Genomic DNA, 16,953 nt, shown 5'->3' with positions numbered 1-16,953 from the left:
CTCAAAACAGATGTAAAGGCCAATGGGTGGTAGCTTAAAACCTTTCCCAGATCCAGAGATACCTACACACAAAATTTGGGGCTTTAGGTGCTACGATTTGGGTGTGAAAGAATAACGTACAAACAAGCAAATGAACACACAAACACTTGAGAATTTTTATCAGATATTATACTGACAAGTGATACCTTCATCGTGTTGTAAATTTTTTCAACCAAATTTTTTGAGCAGCTCATTGCAAGGTGAGTTATCTCTGTCAATTAACTCTTGAACATGATGAGCTCTTCTCCAAAATTGATTGCAGTGTTATGATAACCACAACAGGCCTTCGTTGTGCTAGTCTTTCTCAAGTTTGTTTGCGATGTTATATAAAAAGTCAAATATATATGTAATTTTTTGGCCATAACAAATTATAATTAGCATGTGACTTCGATCAAAGTTGACATTTGTGCTGGACCATATTGAAGATTGTATCAAGATAGCCACCAAATTCGTTCTCTCTCCTCCTCTGTCTCTCTTGTCATGTTAGGGGATTTTGTACAGCTGCTCGGTTTCCAGAATCATAAAACCCAAATTTGTAAAATTGCTGCCTTAAGCTCACCACTGGACTACCATATAACTTATTTGGCCATACATAACAAGAACAGTACCTACCTTGTCATTTATAATACAGACAAGTATATTTCACCCTTTCAGTTCACGAGATTCTCAGATGCTTGGTGACAAGTGTCATTTTGTAATGCACAGCACCAAACTGCTCCGACGTTATTGTGGATCTCTATTTTTCATTTTTGGCAACATTGACATTTTCATATCTAAACACAATCAAATTAGATGGAGTATTTAAGAATGCAGATCTTCCCTGGATTATATTGATTGGAGCATATCTCAGAATGAATTGTTTATGTAAAAGTACTGTCGGATACCGACATTCGCGGATTTGCTATTCGCGGACGCCGCGTATTAGCGTTTGATAAAATGCGACGTGCTTTGATATTCGCGGGCCTGTGCTTTGAGTATTTGTGGGTTTTTTTCACCTATTCATGGTTTTTCGCGGATATATTCGTGGTTTTTCTGACCTGCTTCTACATTTGCGGCCCAGTGCTTCACATATTCGCGGTTTTTTGTGGGATTTTACCTTGTGAATCACGAACCACTGGCAATCTACCCCCTTCTTCCCATTGAAACAATGCCCTGACATTTGTGGATTCAACATTCGTGGCATTTTTAAAGGCCCGGTCACACCTTGACGTTTTAGCCAGCGATGGCAACGTGTTAAAATTTATGTAAAACGCTGGCTTACGTTGAACTTTTGATGTTTTTTTTTAAAGATTCGGACGTATTCATAGCGACTTGGTCTTATGTATAACGCATTGGTAACTACACAGAACGTTTCGTTGTGTTATAGATAACTTATACCAACGAATGCTGAACCTGTTGTCGGCCTACACAACCGATGCCCAACGATAGTCTAACTCAGGCATAGCGCGTTGCACGCATCGCCGACGATGTCGTGACGTAGCCTATTAAAAGGCTGACGCACAACGATTCGAATCATAACTGCCGTAGAAATGGAAGGGTCAAAATCGCGGTCACACCTTGGCGATCTTGCCAGTGTATGCCGACGTAACAAAAAGTGTGTCTAAAACGTTGGGGCACGTCGAATACGGTATGGGTAAGTTTGGTATGCGCGAGTAGAACGCTAAATACGCTATCATAAGTCGTAGTAAGTAGAGTACGTCAAGAAATTTTGAACATGTTCAAAATTTTACGACGTACTCGGCGTATGACACACGTTCTGCATGCGATGAGGATAAGTTTTACACACGATATGTGGACGCTTACACACGTCCACAAAGGCTACTTATAAGCTACTCATAAGTCGAAACACGTCGCGGTAATGTCTTTTTTTACGCGAAACTTATTTCTAACTTATGTTTGACGTGCTTTGAACCAATTCTTTACGTAGCCCCAACACACATCGACGTATGTAGACGTATTCCAATGACGTCTTCCGGTCGACAAAAAAAAAAAATGAATGTGTTTCTAGCTTACAACTGCCATATAAAGACGTGTTCCCAGCGGTTTTGGGAATTGGTATATAAAAATGGTGTTCATAAAAGGGGAACCCAACAGTGTTTTCGAGTCCTTTTTGAGTCGATGTCCATGTCAGCAGTATCAGTATCAGTATTAGTATCAGTATTAGTATTAGTATTAGTATTAGTAGTAGTTTGTTCATGTTGGCAGTAGTAGGTGGGTGTGAGGGGGAGGGTGTGGGTTATGATGGATCGTCCTTGCGTCCGCGTGTCCACGGGTAAGTTCATAGGCTGCCACTCAACGATTTAAATGGCTGCATCTCCACTATTGAAAGTAGACGCTTGTGCTCAACAATTGGATTTTTTTTACACTCAACGACTTTTAAACGGTACCACTTAGCTAGTTTCATTGTTTACAATGAACGATTTAAATTGCTGTCACTCGCCTTTGTTTTTTTTTTATTTATTTTTTTTTTTTGACGCTGGGGTTTGGAAATTTGAAACGTTTCTTCTGAACGTGTTAAAACGCTCAAACTCGACTATTTTAAATAGACGCTGCCGATGGACAATTGGAATCATAGCCAAGCTAGACATCGAAGTGTGAACATCCTCGTCATGCCGAAGAAAAGTTTGAAGAATGCTGCAAATAAGTGTCCTGGCCGTGGCCGTGGACGCTGACGCAAGGACGATCCATTATGCCGACGTCTTTCAGCCTATGAGTAACTTAAAAGTAACGTCTGTCGACGTGTGGCAACGATCGCGTAACGTGCCAACAACACGTTAATCATAGGTAGGAAATAAGTTTCGGGTACTCTAAACATTACCTCGGCATGTCTCAACTTATGATTAACTTACAAGTAGCATGTGTTAACGTCTGTCAACGATCGCAGACCGTGCCTACAACTTGTGGCCAGCGTAGCGGAACGTGTGAGTCATACACCGGCATACGTCGTGAAATTTCAAGCATGAAAAAATTTGAGGACAACCGAAAAGTACAACGTTTAAAGCCAACGTACAACGACGTATGGCAACGTACTACGACGTATGCCAGCGTGCTCTCAATGTTATCAAAACTTACCCATAACGTATTCAACGTGTGCCAGCGTTTTAGAAAAAAAATTCAAAAATCGGCATACGTTGGCTAAAACGTCAAGGTGTGACCGGGCCTTAAGGAACGTATCCCTGCAAATATACCTGGTGTTGGCTTAATGGTTAAAGTGGTGGGCTTTGGATCCTCTGGTCCTGAGTTCAAATCCCGCTCAGCTGTTGAATTAATACCAAGTGGGGTTAACTCGACCTGTCATCCTTCCGATGTTGGCAAAATGAGTGCCAGCATGCTGGTATGCTGTGTCGGAGTGGCGACCCGTCCAGGATTGAACCCAATAGCCAAGGAGACTGCTTAAGCAGCACCAACGCTCTGCACAGAGAATGGTCCCAATCTCCTCCTCTCCTGCAAATGTTGGGGTCTGACTATATCTGCATGCAGTCACAAACACTCATGTAAACACACACTTACACAGAGCATCATCCTTCCAATTGGGAAAGAGCAAGGCTCTAATACTTGTAAGGATGTTTATTTTTTACCAAGGAGCAGAATTTCCAATTTTATAACCAAAGCTGACTCTTTCAATTATTGGCCCAATTGCTTGCTGACATTGCCAACCAAATGGCAGTTCTGGCCCGATAGTGCTGGTTGCCTAGATCTATATCTCCGATGGTTTTTGAACTGTTTGATTCACAGTGTAGAAATGACACATTTTGATAACTTGGTAAACACTGCATTCTTGAAACACAAGCTCTTTGCTGTTAAAGGCTTCGCTTACCATTGATGAGGTGTTTTGAAACACCGGACCAATTTATCAAAAGTACTTTTCATAAATATTTTGATCTCTCTTGTCATGACGACCTGAAAAACACTTCGTGACTTTTACTCAACACCCTTAATGTTTGACTCGACACTGTTTGATACAAGATTTGGGCTCTTGGAACAGCAAGGTCACAGAGGGTGAAAAGGCAACAAACTGACAAAATGAGGCAGTGAGGTCATACTTGAACAAAACAAGCAAGGGAATGAGAGAACAAGAAAATACGAGAGAGAGGAAGGCAGGAATAAGATGAACCTGCAAGAGGGTTTGGTTGGAGAGTGTTCAAGGGAGCTAGAAAAGATCACCGGTAAGGATGGGGGATTACATGAGATGGTGTTTTACTGGCTGATTGACACCCTGGAGTGCGATTGAACTGTCTTCAGAAAACAGTTCCAAAAACAGGAATAAAGAGTAGAGGTGGGGGGTGAGTCTGGAATTTGGGATTTTAACTAGGAGAGAGTTAGTTGAAGAAAGTGTACATACAGAAGGAACTGGGGATGGTTGGAGGGCTAATCGAGTTGACTGAGCTCAACCGGAGCAGAGGCGGTGAAAAACAGAGAAGCTACTCACCTATTGGTGGTGGTCAACAGCCCTTGAGCTTTGGCCTTATTATGGGAAATGCCAATAACTTGAGAACTTTAGATTCCAGAAGATGCAGGAGAGATAGGTTTGATGCTGAGGCACCAGCCTATCATGGAACTTAGTACGGTGCTCTGTTGTGCTACGAATAAAGGCCTCGTCAGCAGTGAGTAGTTCTCATTAATCAAGGAATTATTTGGAATGATGGAGGATGCCCAGTCTATGTCTGGCTTTGGAAGCCAACTTTGCTGTATGATCACCCCAGAAGAGGTTATGGCTCCTGCTTAGGCACATAAGTTCTTGAGACTGAACCTCTTTCAGTAACGGATGAAGGAAATAGATAGGTATGGTTCTTGTGATGAGACGTGCAGAACAATCTGGTGATACTATTGTTTTTTTTTCCAGAATTGAAAGACATGTTGCATTGATCTAATCAATTCCAGATTACTTAATTCCACAGAATGACACATCTGCTCTCTGCTCGTAAGTGTGAGGATGTACTTTAAGACAATGCTGAGTCATATGCAGAAAGGAAGAGCGGGGTTCCAGACCATACGAGAGGTAATTTATGGAGATAAAGAAAAAGATAGCCCAATACACCGCCTTAGGGGGTACTCTACCTCCCATTGGGAGAGGAGATGGTTCCATTGATAGGAATGCACTTGATTGTGTTTATGGAGAAAGTCAGAAAGTCATCCTTGGACGCTGCAGCCAACAATCTTGGCAAGTGGAACGGGATGCCAGACTCGGTCAAAATGCTTCATTCATAAGTCATAACACTGAGTGTTTCACAATGGTATCTGAAGAAAGAGTGCTTTTACAACTACAACAGTTGAAAGGAACAGACATAATATAGTACAGTAACACTTCCTATTCATGCAGTGGAGCTGCGCTTGCAACAGTTTATTCCAGGATAATTACCCATGAAGTGCTTTTTTGTATCTGCATGCATCTGCAAGACACTCAGCTTTTGCTCACAAAGTAGGCTTGATGAATAAATATCAATATTTGGACACAGTTATGGAAAAGGTCATGGTGAAAAGACCAAGGTTTTGAATTTTTTGAACCCACATGACGCTTGTAATTACAAGCTTCGGCTCTGTGATCAAACACCTTGATGCACGTGGAGAATGCTAATGACACTTTACATTTGTGACAAACGAGGAGACTTACTCGAAAGGATGCATCCACCGTGTCGGTCAAGGAATTGGCCAGTGTTTCCCACTAATACCAGGTAAATTAGCACTGCCCTTTCATAGGGCTGTTTGCCATTTCTCCTCTGTTGAGCACTTCATTGGCTTTGATTGAGCTCAAGTCGGCAGAGCGGAGCAGGTATACCGTGACCATAAACTGAAGCACCTGTCGTGTTGCGCGTTCTTTGCAGGATGAGACGTGCATGATGGGTGAGGTGCGCCAGTTTCGCCGTCGCAAGGCTGCATCACTCTGCACCAATGGACCTGGCTTTGTCAAGGCACTTCACACTGAGCCCTGCCCTTGCTCTGCATCCGATTATGAATGGTACTTTCTATTCATCTGACACGAAATTGTGATATATGTGGATAGATATACAAATTGAGCCCCCTAACTCGACGAGGCAGCAGGGCACAGATTGAGTCCCATCACACCACTTCCTGCGTGACCTGCTACCAACGAGTGTCGTCTGCCACACAAACACGTTGCACGATATGTGCCCCGCTGCCTCGTCGAGTTAGGGGGTTAGCTTTGTAATTATTAACGACCTTAGCTTGTTCGCGAGTAAACAATTTACCTTCGCTCTTATCCCAGGTCGAAAAACCAGTTAAAACCAGTACACATTTTCAACTGGTCTCTATTGGTTCTAATTGGTCTTTAACTGGTCTCTATTGGTTTCAACTGGTACCAGTTAAATTCAGTCAGAATTCCAATTTCCCAGTTGAAAAAACCAGTAGCTCATATTTGTACCAGTTAAAGTCTTACTGGTTCCAGTTGATACCAGTTGCAATGTACTGGTCTCCCAGTTGATACCAGTTATTAAATACATGTATTTCAACTGGTAATATATCACTCTATTCCAATTTCCATATTAAAACCAGTAAGAAACCAACTGGCTTTACTGGTACCAGTTGGCTACTGGTTTTCAACTGGTACCAGTTGACCAGTAAGCTACTGGTCTTTACTGGTTTTTCGACCTGGGATGGTACGAGAAACCACGTGCCACACTCTAGCTGATACTGCAATGATTCCTCACCAACAGGATGTGTCTACCACATAACATCCTGCCTAAAGTTCACAGACAGATGTGCAGATTTAGCCGGAAAAACTTAGGATCTAAAGAAGAATGCGTGTAGTTTGCAAACAGCCTGGTGCGTCATACTTTCTCCAACTATGACGATGATCATTTATTTAGTCTCTGATCACGATGAATGACACTTGTCCGTCAAGCTTCGATTATGTACTGTAATATAATCGTGTTATAAATACATGTTGCTTCGAAGACGAAGAGTAGACGCAAAACTGTTGTGCCTTTTGTTTTATTGTTCTTTTTTTAAAATGATAATTATGACATCATAGGTCACGTGGTGTTGCAGCCATGTTGGAAAAAGGAAAAACTTTGGACCTCTGTATCTCCCGAAAGCGCTCAATGGAAAAACTTGAAACTTGGCACATGTGATGCACTCCCTGTGGGAAACAAATGTGATTTTTTTGATGTCATAGGTTCCTTCGTTATGACCTCATAATTGCATACGTGAAACGCTTTATCTGATCAATATGAAAAAATTTTTGAGGGTCATCTCGGGCGAAATTGTATGGGGGGTGGGGGGGGAAATTGATGATTTCATCGGTCACGTGGTTCGGCAGACTTTTTAATTTTTTTAACATAAAATCTTCAAAAATCTTCTCCGAAACAGCTGAACAGATTGAGGCGAAACTTTACAGGTATGATCTCCCATCCGTGAGGAACAAAAAGTTCTCCAACTATGACATCATTGGTGGGAAACTATGATTGTTTAAAGAATAAAGCTTTTAAAATATTCTTTTCCAGAACGGCTTGACAGATCGAGGGGAAACTTCACCCACGTGTTCCCCAAGCCTTGGGGATACCAGGGGGTTCACGAATATTGAATGGATCACATGGTCTAGCAGCCGTATTGGATATAACAAAAATCTTTTTAAAACCCTTTCTCTTGAACCGCTTCATCAATCAACGTGAAACTTCACTTTTATGATGTAGTAGTGATGGGGAATATGTATGTTTTAAATTTCAACCTGATCAGATACATGGTCTGACAGCTCGAAATATTTAATATTTTAAAGCTGAGTTCAGGGATTTAAATCAAACTTGGTACAAGTTTGTATAATCTAAACAATAATAGCGGTGTGTGTGTGTGTGTGTGTGTGTGTGTGTGTGTGTGTGTGTGTGTGTGTGTGTGTGTGTGTGTGTGTGTGTGTGTGTGTGTGTGTGTGTGTGTGTGTGTGTGTGTGTGTGTGTGTGTTTTGCCATTTTTCTCAGAAATGGCTGATGAACGGATCTTCATCAAACTTTCGGAAGTTCACCAGTGAGTGACTGGGAGTGTTTTAGACCAAAAATTAATTTCTTGGAAATTTTGAAAAAAAAAGTTTTTTTTGGTGGATTTTTAAAAAAACGCTCTATTGTGCCTAAGCCTTTGTTGCTATGTGAAAAGTAACATTACATGATCCCCAACCCCATTCATAAGTAGGTGTTAGGAAGTGTTTTAGGCACCCACAACAAAAATAGAAAAAGTAACAAATTTATTTCTTCAAAATGCCAACAGGGTTGGAAGAGCAACAGACAACGTCGGGTACCCCTCCTTCTTGTGATGTAATAATGTGGTTGGAGACATATCTGGCGACATCGCGACGTCGAAGAGTGCCCTTCCAGTTTGTGATAAAATAGAAATATACTAGGTTAGTTTTACGATTTAATTTGTTCACAGATGAAATTTTATAATCTACTTCTCCAAAGTGAGCCAATGGCCATTCATAGCTGGTGCCCAACTGTGTCTGCGGACATCCTCCTGCAGTTGGGTTACTGTTGTTTAGGAGGTTGGTGGAAGGATTTACACTCCGGCCACCGTAAAACCCTTCATTCCTCAAAACGTATTACAAAGAAATCTGAAAACCCACTCCGTGGGAGTACCTGCTGTGCAGCTGCCCTCCGCAGGGCAGCTCACCGGATGACGGGATTGGGGCAAAGCCTTCGGGATCCCAACTCTCTGATGGTAGGACGAAAACCACGGGGTAACCTTCCCGGGTCAGATTAGGGTAGTGTGTGCTCGGGTGGTGCTGAGGTGTCGCCTACCAAACGGCGGTCTCCGTGGGTTAACCGGAGGCGGTCCCGTTGGGTGGGTGCCTGGAATGTCCTATCCCGAAGAGAGGATGATCACCTGTCTCTGTTATCATCTCAGCTCAAGTGTTTGGACATTGGTATTGCAGCACTTTCTGAGGTTCGGAGACCGGATTGCGGCGAGATCATGGCGGGTGGTTACACCGACTATTGGTCTGGTCGCTCTAATGACTACCATGCACAAGGAGTTTCTGTAGCTGTGTCCAATTAGCTGATTCCAATGGTACTTGAGGTAACACCGGTCAATGAGTGTATTACAAGACAAACGATTCATCACTCCTTGGGTGTCATTTCCTTGGTCTCTGTACATGCTCCAACTGAGGCAAGTGATCTCACCATGAAGGATGCATTGTATGCCACGCTCGAGTCTGTGGTTGATCAATGCCCCAGGTGAGATACTCTTCTTGTCTTGGGGGATTTCAATGCATCGACTGGAACTGATGGGGATGGTTATGAGACGTGTGTTGGTCCCCATGTGTCTGGAAGTGTGAACCAGAATTGCACTGAGTTCCTTGACTTTGCAAGAAGTCATGGACTTCGAGTGGCCGGTTCATGGTTTCAGCGCCTACAGGCTCATCGATGGACTTGGTATTCCAATGCTGGCGGTGTGGGAAAGGAGATTGACCATGTCCTCGATGATGGTCACGTTGATGGTACAGAACTGCAGAGTCTACCGGAGTGCTTAGTTCCTCAATTCCGACCACAGGCTTGTTGTAGTAACTCTGAAGTTGCAGATTAAAACTGGGAGGTTGTACCATCCCAGCCTCAGCTGGATTTTGACAAGCTCAAGAATGAGAGGGTAGCTGAGGAGTTTGCAAACAGGCTGAGTGGTGATTTGCAGGGTATGGGTGCTTTGTGGAATTCTGAAGAGTTGTGGATTGCCTTCAGGACCGCCATCCTTGATGTTGCCAGTGGATGTCTTGGAATTCACTGCAGGGCAAAAATGAATTTTGTCTCCCAAGGAACACTGGATACCATTGACCTGAGTTGCAGGGCCAGGCTGAATGGCAGAGCTGAACTGCTCAGAGAGCTGAGGCATAAAACTGTATGTGTGCCAAGTTTGGACAAGGAGGCCTATGTGCAAGGGATCTGTGAGGGGGTAGAGCATCACCTCTGGTCAAGTGATTCTTGTCCTGCTTACAGGGGAATTCACATATTGCGTTCATCCAAGCCCATCCCTCAATTATACTGCAGTTAGAGCGGTGGGTGGTAGGCTCTTGACAGAGGAGTCCGACGTGAAGGCCTGCTGGGCCGGTAACGGCTGTAGCAGACTAATCCACCAGCTGTCCAGTTGGATGTCAGAGGTGTTACTATCCCCATTGCTGACCCCCCCAATCAACTGTGATCCACCTTCCATTGTGGAATCTCATGTTGTGGTGAACTGGTTGAAATAGGGTCAAGCTCCTGGGATCTGTGGCATCCATGCTGAACTTCTCAAGGCTGGTGGTAGGGTTCGCCACCATCTGCTTCAACACCAGCATCCAGAGCAGTCAGGATTTACACCAAAGAGGTCAACGATTGACCATATCCTTGCTCTTCATGTCCTCACCGAACGCAGACGAGAGTTTCTGCAGGGGCTGCTTGCAGCCTATGTTGATCTCTGTAAAGCGTTTGATTCTGTGAATCGGGATGCCCTCTGGAGGATTCTTGGGCTTCGTGGAGTGCCACCAAAACCAATCAATCTGATGTCTGAACTATACTCTGGTACTGAGTGCTGTGAGATGTGGTGATGCCATCTCTGACTTATTTCCAGTTGTGTTGCATTGTTTGGGAATGTTAAGTTCTCTGACATTAATTTTGAAGATTTTGCAGTCATCTTTGCAGCGACTCTAGATATCCTTTTGAGGGTCTTTGAGATGCTGAATAAAGAGTTAGAGCCGCTGGGATTGCTGGTTTCCTGGGTCAAAATTAAGATCCAGGCGTTCAATGACATCTTTGATGCTGCTGTCCTGTCAGTGCCTGTTTGTGGTGAGGATGTTGAGGTCATGGAGAGATTCACCTACCTTGGCAGTGATATTCCTATCTCTGCTGGCTGTGAGTCAGAGGTCAATAGACGTCTGGGTCGGGCTTGGGGAGTCATGTATTCACTGGATCATGGGGTGTTGCGCTGCCAGTACCTGTATGGGAGGACGAAAGTTCGAGTCTTCAGGTCCTTGGTGCTTCCAGTCTTACTCCATGGATGTGATTTGGACTCTGACCAGGGATCTGAGATGGAGACTTAATTCCTTTGCTACCAGGTCTCTTGGAAGAATCCTTGGCTATCACTGGTCGGACTTTGTATCCAACGAGCGGTTGCTGAGAGAGACTCAAATGAGATTTGTTACCTGCATAGTACATGAGCGTCAGCTGCGGCTGTATGGACATGTGGTTCATTTTCCTGACGCTGATCCTGCTCACCAGATTCTCTCAGCGAGGGAGTCTCGTGAGTGGAGGAGGCCAATGGGCCGACCACGTGCCTCCTGGTTGCAGCAGGTTTATCAGCATCTCAAGGAGATGGGGATGGGCCAGGCATCTTCCCTGGGGGTTGGCCAGACGGAGGCCTCTGGAGTACTGGTGGAATGTGGATGCAGCGCCGCGCTGCTCTGGCGCATGCTCCCATACCTGACCTGATCTGATGAAATGTGAATGACATTAATTGAGTATGATGTTTTTTCCTGCATATATTTCAAATTAATTAAATATCTATCAGGCCAAAAAAAAAACCTCTCCCTTTCAGAATGTTTTGGGAACAAAGATCTGTACATAGCAGATTGATGGACCACCACCTCAAAAGGAGTTCAATAAATAATCACATGGATTTTACACCATTAATTACATTACATTAATCAGTATTTTACACCAATATCATTTTTGACCACCATTTGATCCTTCATATCCATTGGCAGTGAATCAAAATGATTCATAAATGGATATCGTGAGCCTTTTCTTCATCCTTGGACAATTGCTATGGGCTGGTCAGAAGCATCAGCTTTCTTTATCAAGCCAAGGCAACTTTATAGGTAAAGGCAACATTTTCTCCTGGACTGTCTTTTTCACTTGAGAAAGTGAAACCTTCAACTCTGACTGTCCAACTGGACCAGAGACGGCATCAGTTCACATGTCATAAAAACCTTGTCTGCTGCTCGAACACATCCTCTCTCTGCCCTTTTCACCCTTTCATTTGCTTTAGGGCATCTCCCATATGCTTGGAAGTCAGCCAACATCACTGAATTGCATTAAAAGGTGCAAAAACTGATTCCTTTAACTCCAGACCTATCAGCTTACTTCCAGTTATCAACAAAGTCATGGAATCAACCATATATGCTTCCTTTTCTCCAACGGCTTCACCTCTTATCATCAACTCAGATTCGGGTCACTTTATCTTGGACATGCTGCTTCAACTCACCTAAAAAGTGATAGAGTTCCTCAATATCAGAAATCAGATCAGGGCCATCTCCACACATCTTGAGCTTTTGATACAGTCTGGCATTCTACCTTGCTCTCCAAACTCTCTGCCTATGGCATCCAAGGCCAAGTCCACACATAGCTTACTGGCTTCCTCGACTCTTGTCGGCAACATGTAGCTCTCAACGGAATACTTTCATCTCCTCTCCCTGTTAAGGCTGGAGTGCCCCAAGGCAATGTTCTGGACCTCGTCCGATTCCTAATCTTCATCAACGATCTCTCTGACTGTAAAATCCTTTTTATGTATTTGCTGATGACTCCACCCTCTGCGATGACATCCATCATCCTGAACATAAACAGGCCGCAGCCTCTTCCCTCTCTTCAGACCTTGAGGCAATTGCAAGCTGGTCAAACACTTGGAATATGTCTTTCAATCCTGACAAATCTCACGCTCTCACTATTTATCTCTCTCCAAAAGAACCATCTCACAAAACCTCCTATCTAATTTTTATTATTATTATTTTTTTGTATACCTTGTCGAGGCTCGTGTGAGAGTGAACACACAACGCACAGCAAGGGGGGCATGAAACAAGAGGGGTGGGAGTGGGAAGGACAAAACATTGGGGAACAGAGGCATAAGGAGATCTGTGGAAGTGAGAGGGATGGGACGGGGAAAATGGGGAATAGAAGATGGACATTACTGGGACTTTCAGGAAGGAAAGCAGGGAATTTGAAGGAGGTGGGCTTGGGTGGATTATCGGGGGGAGAAAAGATCGAGGATTTGGATGGGGGAAGATAAGAGGTGGTGGTGAACAGCCGTTTTGAAGGCCTGGAGGGAAGAATGGGATTGAATAGAGTGAGGGAGTTTATTCCAAAGACGGGAAAAAAGAGGAATGAAAGAGTGAAGGTGAGCAGTGATTCGTGATTTTGGTAGTTTTAAGAGAAGGGAGTTATTGGTGACCTTGAGAGCCCTGCGGAAATGTGGTGGGGCCAAATCACAGAGAGACCGGGGGGAGCGAGGCTGGAGAGGAGACAGTAGAAGACAGACCACCGACCAACCTGCGGTGATTGAGTGAGAGGCCCAAAGACTCAGCCTCATTGCGGGAGATGCCAATGATCTGAAATGCCTTGGTTTCCACAGCGTGAAGCCGAGAGAGGAGGGAGGCAGGAGCACCAGCCCAGAGGGGAGAGCAATACTCCATCAGGCTGCAGACAAAAGCTTTGTAAGTGGTTTGCAGCTCAGGTGGGCTGAGGAAGGACTTTGCACAACAGAGGATTCCCAGTCGGCGACTGGCTTTGTAAGCGAGGTTTGAAATGTGGCTTTCCCAGGAAAGGTAATGGCAGATAGTGAGACCCAGAAACTTGAAAGAAAGGACTTCCTCCAGAGGATTGTTGAGAAAGTGGATGAGGGGATGGGGGGGGTTTGAAACGGTCCTTTCGGAGAGACATAGTGAGAGTGTGATATTTGTCCGGATTGAAAGACATGTTACACCTGTTGGACCAGTTTGTGATTTTATCCAGATCTGCAGTGAGCGAAGAAGCTGCCGCTTGCCGGTCTGAGGGATGACCGATGGTACGGCAGAGGGTGGAGTCATCAGCAATGAGATATAGAGGATTTTCCAGAGAGTCGGAGAGATCATTGATGAAAACCAGAAAAAGAACAGGGCCCAGAATACTACTTTGAGGAACTCCAGCCTGGACAGGAAGAGGGGATGAAAGAACTCCATTTAGGGCCACATATTGACTGCGACAGGAGAGGAAGTCTGCGAGCCATGAGTGGACATGGCCTTGGATACCATACGAAGAGAGTTTGTTGAGCAGGACAGGGTGCCAGACTGTGTCAAAAGCACGTGATATGTCCAGGGATATGGCCGGATTTCCTTTCTGGCATTGAGGACCTCCATCCATTGTTGCGAGAGCAGAAGCAGCATATCCAGGGTAGAGTGACCTGGTCTGAAACCAAATTGATGATTGGAAATCAAGCCATTGGAGAAGAGGAAGGATTTAATGTCTGAAGCGATGATGGATTCCATAACCTTGCTGATGATTGGGAGAAGGCTGATTGGTCTGTATTTGCAGAGATCTGTTTTTGCACCTTTTTATGCAGGGCAGTAATGTTTGCTGATTTCCAAGCAGATGCCAGATGACGTTGAGCAAATGAGAGGGTGAATTGAACAGAGAGAGGGTGAGCAAGAGCAGAAGAGCAGGTTTTTACGACACATGGGCTGATGCCGTCTGACCCGGTTGCAGAATCTTAGTCAAGGTTTGACAGCAAGCTCTCCACCTTGACAGGAGAAAAGGACACCGAGTCCATGGACAGTTGTGTGCGACTGGGTAAGGTGGGTCGAGAAAGTGATGGGTTTTGGACACAAGATTTAGCTGCAAACACCGAGTTTTGGCATTCAGCCTTTTCACATGTGGTTTCAGCAGTGCGGCCTTTTGAGGTAAGGGAGGGGATGGAGGGGGAAAATGCACCAGAAACAGATTTGATTAGATGCCACCAGGATTTTGAGGAGGGAGAGAGGTTTGAGAGTTCAGACTTGAGATTAGAAAGATGTTGTTTTCTCGCTCTACTGAGGCTAGATACACACTTGTTCTGAGCTTTATGGAAAGAACTGACATTGCCCTCAGTTGGGTTTGCTTTCCATGAGGCAAAGGCAAGTTGTTCCAGGACAACTGCCTCGCTACAAGCTTCAGTGAACCAAGGGAGGGAGGAAGGGTAAGACAGCTGAACACGAGAGGGGATAAATCTGTGCATGAGGGAGAGCAAATTTCTTTGAAAGAATTCCCAGGATGAGTTGATGTTGGAGAAAGTAGCGATAGGAGACCAGTCTGTCAGTTTGATGGCTGCTTGGAGACCCTGCCAGTCAGCTTGAGTGAAATGCCAGACTCGACGGCGGTGAGGTGGTTCTCTGATAATAGCCAGAGAGATGTCCACTTTGACAAGGACATGGTCAGAAGAATCGATTGGAGCGGAGGAAGAGCAGCATATATTGTCAGGGAAATTTGTCAAAATCAGATCCAGAAGAGATGGAGCACCATTGGTTGAGATCCGGGTTGGGAATACGACCGATTGACTCAGTCCCAATGAGTCGCAGAAAGCTTTTGCTGAAGTGCCATAACAGGTGAGAGAGGTACCCACACCTAGCCAACTGGCATGATGACAATTGAAGTTGCCACATATGAGGAAGAGAGTTTGGATGAGAAGATAGAAGTTGGTCCATGTTTTCGGATAGTGAGGAATAGATGGAGTCATCACTGTGAGGTGGACGGTACAGTACACATATAAACATGAGGTGGGAGTGGAGGGGAAGCCGTAGCCAGAGGTATTCCTGGGGGTGTGGGGGAGTGAGGGCAGTGCATGGAGAGTGAGGAATGGAGTCTTTGATGAAGAGAGCAACTCCTCCACCAGGACGAGGCTCGGGTCTGTCATACCGGAGGAGGGAGTAACCAGGGAGAGATACTTGGGAGTCAGACACGTCTTGGGGAAGGAAAGTTTCTGTTAGCCAGATTATGTTGAGTTTGTCAGTGGCAACCTGTATGGAAAAATCTGAAAGGTTTGAGCGAAGGCCCCAGATATTTGAGATCCACACTGTTAATGAAGAGGGAGGGGAGGAGGCTTTGAGTGCAGGGGGTGGGGGAGGGGGAGGGTATGACAAGGGATGAGGGGGGAGGTAAGGAGGGTTGTTGAAAGAGTGTGGGGGATTGCAGAATAGCTAGGGGAGGGGCCGGATGAGGAGGAGAAAAGGCTCTGTGGTGCTGGGAGAGAGGGGGGGTGACAAGAGAGGGGGAAGAAGGCAGTTGAGGATTTAAGGAGGTGGAGTGAAGAGATGGAGGTGAGAGGGCAGTGAAAGGAGGCAGCTTTGTGGATGAGAAGGGGGGCAACTTTGGGAAGGATGAGTGAGGGGATGAATGGTGGGAGAAAGCTGAGGGGGGAGTTTTTGAGAGAGATGGAAGGGAGGCTTGGAGGGAGAAAAGTGTGATGGTTGCTTTGAGAGTGAGAGGAGTGAGTTGGCACTGAAGTTGGAAAAATAGAATGGTTGATGGAAAGCGAACATTCAGAGCAAACTGGGGATTTAAAAAGTTTTAGGTCGGAGATGCGATTAAACACATTTCTTGATGGATGCAATAAAGGTGAATTCAGAGAGTGGAGAGAAGAAACGCTGTTACAGAAAGAAGAGGAGGGTGAGGAAGAAGAAGAAGAAGGATCGAGACGAGTGAGTGTGCAAGGAGAAAAGTAGTGTTTTTTATTTTTTAATTTTTTATTTAAGACAAGAAATAGAGTGATTAGTTGGGAGGGATGGGGGACATTAGGAAAGTGGGGAAGATAGAAATTGAAGGTAATGGGGAGAAAAAACAAATAAACACGATCGTACACTGAGGGGGGGGATGGGAAGGCCTCAAGCACCCGGGAAGACAACGTCAACGAATTCTCACAAAATAGCACGATTTTTGATCCAAAACCGAACTAGGAACACACAGTAACATGCAGGTGAGAAAATAAACAGTTACAACGGGACAGATAACGACCGGAAACTTAACTTTGAGATCGACAGCAGAGAGCCCTGAAAGGAGAGCTACCAATGCTCCAAACCCAGAACCGGAATCAGTCTTTCTGTAAAATCTTCTTGTGGAAGTATATATATATATATATATATATATATATATATATATATATATATATATATATATATATATATATATATATATATACATATATATCATTACTGAGAATCTCGAAATGTGC

At 44.6% G+C, this 16,953-nt stretch overlaps 1 protein-coding gene across 4 annotated transcripts in view; it reads left to right on the top strand.

The window, feature by feature from the left end:
• LOC147016127 (VPS10 domain-containing receptor SorCS3-like) overlaps positions 1 to 16,953 on the top strand; it is a 999,683-nt gene that overhangs the window by 701,259 nt on the left and 281,471 nt on the right. For all 4 annotated transcript variants that reach the window (XR_015050022.1, XM_085848866.1, XM_085848865.1 and 1 more), the window contains one exon: positions 5,862 to 5,995. Coding sequence is in view for 3 of the 4 variants with exons in the window: in XM_085848866.1 (XP_085704992.1) it covers positions 5,862 to 5,995 (134 nt within the window). In the remaining variant the exon portion in view is untranslated. The remainder of the gene's footprint in view (positions 1 to 5,861; positions 5,996 to 16,953) is intronic.

The sequence above is a fragment of the Eptatretus burgeri genome, chromosome 12, assembly GCF_056783735.1.
Source record: "Eptatretus burgeri isolate ZD-2024b chromosome 12, Ebu_testis_v1, whole genome shotgun sequence".
NCBI classification, from domain to species: Eukaryota; Metazoa; Chordata; class Myxini; order Myxiniformes; family Myxinidae; genus Eptatretus; species Eptatretus burgeri.
This window is presented reverse-complemented; position numbering and strand designations above follow the sequence as displayed.